At 52.3% G+C, this 9098-nt stretch overlaps 1 protein-coding gene across 1 annotated transcript; it reads left to right on the forward strand.

The window, feature by feature from the left end:
* The first annotated feature begins 66 nt into the window (after positions 1 to 66).
* On the forward strand, positions 67 to 7177 carry NOL9 (nucleolar protein 9). Its single transcript, XM_050909270.1, has 12 exons — positions 67 to 258; positions 330 to 555; positions 776 to 936; positions 1097 to 1229; positions 1809 to 1905; positions 2651 to 2748; positions 3540 to 3701; positions 3898 to 4186; positions 5074 to 5185; positions 5554 to 5731; positions 6393 to 6526; positions 6844 to 7177. Exons 1-12 carry the CDS (start codon positions 67 to 69, stop codon positions 6970 to 6972), a joined length of 1911 nt encoding a protein of 636 aa, XP_050765227.1. The 3' UTR covers positions 6973 to 7177.
* Positions 7178 to 9098: the final 1921 nt, after the last annotated feature.

A 9098-nucleotide genomic window follows, 5' to 3' on the forward strand; every position in this document is an offset into this window, starting at 1 on the left:
TAACGGGGCGGGCGGCGCTCGGCCGAGGGGCGGCCCCGGAGGAGGCGGAGGGAGGCCGAGGCGGCCATGCCCGCGCGGCGCGGCCCGCCGTCCCGCCGCCCTCGCCGGGCCCCGTCCCGCGGGGGCCGGGCGGAGGCGGCCTGGAGGGAGTTCGCCGCCTCCTTCGCCCGTGCCGGCATGGTGCCGCCGGCCGAGGCGGGCCTGGCGGCCGTGGAGGCGGCGGAGGGCGCCGCCGTCCTCCTCTTGGCGCCGCGGCAGGTGAGCAGCCGCTGGCCCCGCCGCTCCCTCCCTCCCCTCCGCCGCCGCCTCACCGCCCTCTCCCCCCGCAGGCGCTGACCTTCACCGGCAAGTGCCGCCTGCGCTGCCTCTACGGCGCCGTCCGCCTCCTGGGCTTCGCCGTCGCCTCGCACCAGCCGGGGCTGCCGGTCTTCTCGCCGGCCACCCACTGCGCGCTCAGCCTGGAGGCGCTGCCCGCCGACCGACCGCCCGCCGCCGACCTCCGACAGCTCCGCGCCGCCGCCCGCGCCGCCATGCGGGCCCACAGCGTCCGCCGCCGTGAGTGCCTGCCGGGGCGGGGGACGCGGAGGGCGGCCCGCGGGCCCGCCGGTTGCGGGCCGCCATTTTGCGTGCGGTGCGGGGTGGCCGCCATTTTGCGTGCGGTGCGGGGAGGCAGCCATTTTGTGTGCGGCGCGGTGCGGGCCGTCCGCCATTTTGCGTGCGGCGCTGCCACCGCCCTTTAGCGCGGGCTGAGGGCGGCGCTCTCCCCCCGTTGCAGAGGCGCGGGTGAAGGTGATGGCGCGGTTCTCGCCGGAGTGCGCCGTGGTGCTGCTGGAGCACCTGGACACGCCGGTGACGCGGTTCCTGCTGAGCCACCCGCCGCTGTCGCGGCTCTTCGAGCCTCAGGTGAGACCCAGAGGGCGTCGTGATGCCCGCTCCGCCCTGGGTGGCGGCGCAGATGGCGCGCCTTCCCCAAAACAGGCCTCGTGCAGGGCGAGAGGCGGCTGCCCCGCTTAGGCTGCCTGTCAGTGTCCAGCAACGCAGCTCCAAGGCCTTATGCACACCTCTCTAAGCGTTTTTCCCTCTTCCGTAGAAAAAGGAAGAATCCAGCTTCACGCCAGAAGATGCAGTTCTGGCATCTGTTGGCATCGTGAAGTGTAGCCCCGACCGTGGGCTGCTCGTGTCGGAGAGCATGTTCGTGGCTCTGGAGGAGCTGATCCAAGCATGCTGTGGTGAGTGGTGTGCACTTGGTGAGGCTGGGGACTTTCATAGCCTGAAGAAAAGAAATTCATGACCCTTTTCATGAGCTAAAGTTAGGGAGAGCGTGCTCTCTGACAGGCAGTGATTGAGGATCACGTTTTTCTCCTAAACAGTGGGAGTCTTGAGCTCGTGCATCACCTTGAGTGGGTTCATGCCTCTCCTGCTAGACAGGCAGCTCGCTGCTGTAAAGGCACTTCCCAGCCTGACATCAAAACTCTCATTTTGCTCTCTTTTGTAGCAGGTAGAAAAAACGCCCCCTTGCTTACCCGGCAACATCTAAAATACTGTGAGCAATTGGAGTTCATACACACTGGGTTGTAGTGCTACGGCTTGCTTCTCACTTCAGGAGCCTTTTCCCTTTACACTGGTACACTTAACATGCTTCTCTCTAACGGATTTTTTTCCATTTAATTAAAATGTATCCTAGTCGGACCACAGAGTCTGTAGGGTTTTTTGGGCCTTTTTTTTTTTTTTTAACAAATTTGTGTAAACAGGGCGCATCAGAATAACTGACAGCATTGGTCCATTTCAGAGTATGTTTGTTTTTCCAGCGGAAGATGAAGGTGTCCCCGTCGTTCTGGTGTGTGGCCCAAAAAACACTGGGAAATCGACATTTAACAGATACTTAATTAATCTGTTACTGAATCGGTGAGTCTTTTCATGTTCTACAAGTTTTTAAGTACTGCATGGGATTTAGGAGAAGGAAAAAAACCTGCCTGCCAAGATTCTCAGAAAGGCTGCTACGACTGGAAGGTGGATATCTTTTAAAAACAAACAAACAAAAATTCAGAAAAATAGGCATTCTTGTCTTGGGTTCCTTTCAGAAAAGTTGACTACTGGAACATTTCTATTGAAATACTACTAAACTGCTGTCTTGGAGTGCGTGAACTAATTGGGCACTGAGCAGTTAGGGTTTGGTAAGGAACTGGGAGTTACAACGCTTAAAAACATGCTGTAAGTTATAATTTGTTAGTGTCTTTGATATTCTTGGCAGAGCAAGGTGTAGAAGCTTGTTCTCCTGACCACTGCATGCTTAAAATAAAGATTATAACATTTATAAATCTCAAATGGCTCGTCTTAGGGTGCCCAGTTAACGTAGGAGAGGCGGTACACTGATAAGTACCACCTCCGATTATTGTTCTAGCTGCTTCCCTTAAAGCTGGATGGGTATGGAGCTACTGTAACATAATATTGAACTGTCGGTGAGCCTTTTACATTCTCGCTTAATACCCTCCTAAGTGAGGGAAGGAGAGAGACAAGTGGTGGTTTGACTGTATTGAAGAATTTAATTTTGACGACCTGGAACAAAATCAGATTGTGCTGCTGATGTGTTCCAGGTCGTGTCCTGTTTCTTTTTAAGTGGACGCTAATATATAGGCTTCTTTCACTGCAGCCTTCCCTCTGTTGAATATATGGAATGTGACATAGGTCAAACTGAATTTACGCCGCCTGGATGCGTGTCTTTAAGTAATGTAACAGAGGCAATTCTTGGTACGTGTTTTGCCATTTTCTGCGGTTGCCAGAAACCTGTTTTATTTCCAGAAGGTGCTTTCTGAGTAGAGGCTGTACTTTAGGGGAAGTTGGCACATCTATCAAAGGTGCATATAGAAAACAAAACAATGGCTGTTAAAGTTTTCTTGCTAGGAGCATCTAAGCTGCACGTGAAAATCTCGCTAAGTAACGTGGAGCTATTCTTTCTGCTGCTTTTTTCTGTTTTAAAGAGCAAAGATAGCTGTTTATAAGGTGGTGGAACAGGCTGTGGCGTGGCAAAGTGGATTTTCAGCCTTTCAGATTTGAAAAGTCTCTGGGAAAATCTTTCCCATTTTTTAGTATCTGTAGACAAAACTAGCTTGAGAAAGACAAAGTGGATCCACATAGGGTGGGGGCTGTTGTTATGAGCGTAAAAAGACTAGAGCCAGAGAAATTGGTGGTATTTGTGGTCTTGTGGATTTGGGTCTCTGTCTAGAAAGGATATGGCCAGACTGGTTTACTTTTTGGATAGTCTGTCATAGAAGACTGTTGTTTTAAAATTCGCAAGTGTGTAACCAGTGATTTAAAACAAACAAACAAGAAAAGAACCCCAAACAAACAAAACTCCTAGCCTGGAGTCTTGCAAGTGACAGAAAAGTTTCTCCATAGGTGTGGGCTGTACAAGAAGGACTGTTAGCATGTGAAAAGAGGACAGATTATTTCGGATGGGATTGCATGTAGGCGCTATGGGGATGGGAGTCTTTTGATTTGACCTACTGAAACCAGGAGAGGTTTGGTGCTTGCTTTTTCAGGTCCGCCGTTCACTCATCAACAAACGCCACGTAAGATGGTGTATTACGGACAGACTAGTTGTGAGCAGGACACGGAAAGATACCTCGATGTTGTGAAGTATGTGTTCAGCTCCTACAAGAAGGAAGTGCCTTTAGTCATCAACACCATGGGCTGGGTGAAAGGTAAACAGGATAAATCTGTTCTCAAGAGGTGGTGCGGAAGGAAGGTGATAACCGTAGTGGTGCACCACCATGCTTACTAGAGAGTCCGGAACCAGAAAATAGAGCTTACCCCCCTTGCGCTAGTACTCGTCTTCCGTAACAATGTTCCGACCTGTTCATGTAGCGGCAGCAATTGTGTTTTCTCTGCTCCCTAAAGGTGAGGGGTTGCTGCTTCTGATTGATATCATTCGGCTGTTGTCACCCAGTCACATTGTTCAGATGGATGTGTACGACTGGAAAGCCATGGCTCCGCTCACCCCAGAGTACGTTCATCTCACTCCTGGCCTGTACACCAAAGGCAAACAGCAAGCCAAGTGCAAGCAAATGGGTACGAGTGGAGCGGGGGGCTGGAAGTCCTCTGAAGGCGAGGGCGATACGTCGGCTCCCGAGTATAAGTTGCTGTACGTCCATCCAGAATTCCCTCGAGCAGGGGTTGCAGGTGAAGCGTAAGTAGAAAGTTTAGCGCTACGTGGTGGTTAGTGGGCTTAAAATCATGCGTAGTCCTGATGGTAAAGGCTCTTGCTTTGCTTTGGCCTCAAGAGCTCCATTAAATCCATCAGAGCTTATTAGTTTACTTATTAGGGGGTTCTGTTTGGGTGTTGTTTGTTTGGGTTTTCTGGGTACTACGTTTGGGGGGAGGCTTGTGTACGGTTGCTGTTTTAGGTTGGGGAGAGGGGGTTGTTCCTCCCTACTCTACTCCCAATGACTACTGTCAGTTACTTTTACACTGGGCATGACTTCCACTTGGAATCGTTGAATATTATGTCTCCTTTTTTTTTTTTCCTAATTGGGAGGTTCCTTACCCATTTCTTACGGACCTAGATGATGATCATGTTATTTCTTAATTTCTCTGATACTTTGAGCATCTCCGAAATGTTAGTTTTCCTGGACCTTGGGTTGGTCCTGCCAATTTTAAGTGCTTTTTTTGACTCAGTCTTCACTAATGAGCTATTTAAGAAAACGAATGTATGACTGTCTCGCGACTGACAGACTGACTGAAAGGTGTGCGGACATCAGGATTGGAGAAGGGAGCCATTATCTAATAACAGACTTTGTTAAAAAAAAAAACCCAAACAAAAAACACCACAAACCACCACTCTCGTTAATTAATGCCTTTTTAAAGTTGAAACAATGCCCTAAATTCTATGATCCCTTAGAGGTAATAAAAACATAGCTCTAAATTTTCTTCAGCAGTAGAAGTTTTAAAAACTAAACTTGTGTGAAATAGCGGCTAATACTGCATGGCGTACTCAGGGCTGTCCGGGGTATCTGGTTTGAATTGCTGTGTGAGGGCGTGCTGCCTTTCCTTGACTTGTTGCGGTTATTTTTCCAGGCGAGTACATAGCGGCATCTTGCGCGACATGTCCATACTGGGTTACCTGGGTCAGCTCCAGTCCCCAGACGTAGGGGCGGTGCTCCCGCTGCACAGTCTTGTGCCATATCAGGTAAATGAGCGTTTTTGAAAGGCTTGGAGATGTTGCAGAGAGCCCGGCTTATAGTAATTGACAGTTCTACTTGTGCTGCAAATGTTATTTGGAAGAGGGAAAAACGCTCTGTAATCGACAAAAAGGTGACGACTTTAGTCAGTGTATCTATAAGTGAGGCTTTTGTTGAGATGTCAGTGTGGGACATGTTTTCTGTGTGTTCAGTTGTTAGTGTTGAAACTGTTGTGTTTGCCACTGAGGTAACGCCTGTCTGTAGGTGTGGGTTGGGAGCTTTCAGGTTTTGTATTATCTTACCTCTGAACTCGAACTAAATTGATGTTGAGCTGATGAACAGTATTTTCTTCTTTTTTTTTTTTTTACCCCCTCAGGTACCTTTCAGTGCTGTTGCACTCAGGGTTATTCACACCGATGTTGCTCCGACCAACATCATGTACGCGGTGAACGCCAGCTGGGTCGGGCTCTGCAGGATACCGGATGAAATCAGATGCCAAAGCGACGGGCCGGTCTTGCTGACACAGACACCGGTCTGTGATTGCCTCGGCTTCGGTGAGCGAGCCCGGGAAACCTTGAGCTGCGTTCTCACCTGTCGTGTTCCGACAGATAGGTTGCAGAGTGACGGAATTGCCTGCTCTTTCAAAAACAATGAAGAAGTGGGATGAGATAAAAGAGTAACCGTGTATTCTCTTCTATTACAAGCTGTGCTTCAAGTCCTTCGGTTTTCGTTACCTTGTGGTAACAGCTATGGGGAGTGTCACTGAGCGGCGCCTTTTGTAGCTTGCTTCTCTCACTCAGAACTTGACAATTTCCTTGCTTTCTGGATTCACATTCTCAAAAGCAGATTCCACGTGGCTTATGCAAAATTCCTTTAGTTGTCTGTCAGTTTCCTTCTATGACTCGATTTAATATTACAGTTCTGTAATATTGGAGTATTTTCTGTAAACTTGGAGTTTGATACTGAGCTCCTCGAGTTTCTGTAGGAATGTACCAATGAGCCAGGATACGCAGTTTGGGAAGTTAGCCGTTCATATGTCTGCTGAGATACTGGAGGAGCGGGATGCAGCAATGCCGGTTTCTCTCAAGATGTGTCTCCAATCCTTCTCTTGGTTCTAGAAGAGCCGTTTATTCAAAGAGCCTCGGCTGTGTCTGGTTACACCATCCGAAATGATCGGGTGGAGTTAAGACTGAACTTTGCGCCTGTTTTTTTCAGGAATTGTCCGAGGGGTTGAGATGGAGAGGAAGCTTTACCACGTTCTGACACCGGTGCCTCCGGAGAACCTGAGACTGGTGAATTGTCTGCTCCTTGGAAATATTGCAATCCCAAACTGCGTTCTTGTGGGCCAGGTAGGAGCTGCAGGGGAAGAAGGTGGGAGCTGGCTGCTTAGGCTGGCTGGCAGGTTTTTCCATCTTCTCGTTTCTGAGGCTTATGCGTGCCTGGAGATGCCTGGGCATTAGCAGATGGTTATCTCTGTAGGAAATTGTCCTTAACACATAGAAACAAGGGAGAGGAGAACGTTCTTCTCGTGTTTGAGATACCAGCGCGGGGTTTGTTCGGTGGTAGCTTGCTCCTTTGCGCCAGTCAGCTCTGCCAGTCTGTAAGGTGCTTCCTGTTCCGTCGAAGGTACGAGTTCCTAAAGTTGTTTCTGGTTCTGTTTTTCCAGCAAGGAGTTGAGGGAGAGATCCCCTATGTCACGTCCGATTATAACTACAGCATCTTGGGGTCTGGGAAGCTGAAAAAGAAGAAGCATTTCAAGAGGAGGGAGTACGTGTTTGAGTGTGATTACGCCTAAAGCCTTGGGGCCTTGGGCCACGGGATGTGTTTTGTACGGAGGCGGGCAAGAGCCCGGTGTGGTCGCTGAAGCCCTGGGTGCTGCGGAGCTCCGAGAGACTCTGGGCAGGTGTCCGGTGTAGATACTACAGCATGTCCGTTTTTGATAATGTTTTATATTTTCAGTTTGTATTTTGGTGTTTTGTAATAAATAGCTATCAAAAACATCGGTTTGGTTTGCATATTTTCCTCAGCCTGCGTTGACTTGCGCACGACCGGTGCCAGCTGGGGGTGGTTGCCATCGAAAGCGCGCTCTGCCTCGAACCGGCGGCGGTTCCCCGTTTGAAGCCTAGCCTTCGGTTATAGCTCTGGGTTTCAGAGAGCGATCCGCGGCGGCGTGAGCGTAACTTTGCAGTAGCCGTAACCCTGGGCTGCTCGTGGTTTGGGGAGGAGCTCGTGCCGGCGGTTCTCTCCCTGGCACTGCGGCTGACCCGCGTCTTCGGGTGTTCCGCTCGTCGAGGAGATGGGGGAGGAAAGAGCGAGTCAAAGTCCTCTCTCTCCCCCGCTGGAGGCAGCCGCTGGCCCCTTGGCTCCGCGCTGTCCCGGCTCGCCTCGCTGACGGCCCCGTGCAGCCCTCTGCGGCTGGGGACGCTGCGGTTTAAGTTGGACGCCTTGAGCGCAGGTCTGGGAAGAGCTCTGGGTCTAGCTGGAACGCGTCGCCTAGCTCTGTCCGAATAGATTGTGCTATGGTTAGGGGATGGAAGCAGGGAGGAAGTCGTTACCCACGCGCTGCATGGAGCGCTGGGGCACGTGGTCTTGCCTGACTCGTTACCTGGTCTGTGCCCCACTGGGAAAGACGAGAGGAATTTTATTTATTTGTTTGTTTGTTTTTCCAGCTCTTTGTTGGGGCAGCGACATGCTCCTGAGTGAAGCTGAGGTTGGTGGGAGCCGCGCGGAGGTGAGTGAGCGTCTCGGGCTGAGTTGAGGACCTTTTTGGGGAAAACCACTTCTGAGTAGGTAATACCAGCACGTCGGGCACTCAGTGGGTCCGAGACTGCAAAAATAACCTGGCTTCCGACGGCGCTTCCTGCTAGCGTGGCGTTGCCCTGCCCGCGTCCCAGAGCAGGGGGACGGTCCGGCCCCGGGGCTGCAGCCCCCACGAGAGGGGTGCCCGTTCGGATCCCCTGTGGCCAGGTCCCTCCTGCGGAGGAAGGAGGGATGCGGCGTGCCGCTCGGTGCCAGATCTTTCCGGCTGGCGGCTGCTGTGGGTGTGAGTAATCTGTGAGAAATGCTTTTATCTGGTTTGCGAGGAGATTGCCTAGCGCTCCAGAAACACGTACCTGTAAACGAACAAATTAAATGGGATGGCTAGCAGGGAGAGGAGGGAGCTGGAGAGGAGCTGCGAGGGGCTGTGCAGCCTTGCTGCCTGTTAAAGAGTTAAAGCTTTAACTTAATCCAGGCCTAATTATCTCCATCTGGCTGGGTCTGGCAGTGAAGGAAGGACTTGGCCAGCAACCTGGCCCGAACAGTGGCTAAAATAAATACAGGGGCCGTCACGCAGCCAGGGGAAAATCCCAGGCGGGGCAAAGCGAGACTTCGAGTCGCGTGGGAGCGGGTGGAAAAGGCGCTGGGAAAGGTGAGATGGGTGAGCGGCGCAGGTGAAATGCCCGGCGCCAAACCCCCTCGGGGCCGAGCATCCCCCTCGGTGCTGTCACCGGCCCCCCAGCATCCACCTCGCCTGGCTCCGAGGGCGACGGACCCTGCGCTGGCCGGGCGGGGGTCCCCCCCTCGGAGCCGGGGGACGAGCGAGTAACCCCCGTGTGCCTGCGCCGAGCCGCAAGTGTCTGGTTTCCGGGGGGGGACGTGACACCAAGCTGCCAGTGCCGGCCAGGACTGGAGGCTTGGCAAGGGGGACCACGCCGGCTCCTGGCGCTCACCGCAGGTCTGCCCCGAGGGGGAGAGCAGCAGCGGGGTGGCTGGGGGCTTTGGAGCGCAAACCTTGGCGTAGCATCCCGCTGGCGAGGGTGGGGGCACTCGGTACTGTGATCGATAGGAAATCGGTTACTTAGCACTTCAAACATCGAGGATGTGCTAAATAAAGCAGGATTGGGGTTTTTTAATATGTTAGCATCTATTAACTTTGCAGCA

The sequence above is a fragment of the Gymnogyps californianus genome, chromosome 21 (assembly GCF_018139145.2).
Source record: "Gymnogyps californianus isolate 813 chromosome 21, ASM1813914v2, whole genome shotgun sequence".
In the NCBI taxonomy this organism is placed as follows: Eukaryota; Metazoa; Chordata; class Aves; order Accipitriformes; family Cathartidae; genus Gymnogyps; species Gymnogyps californianus.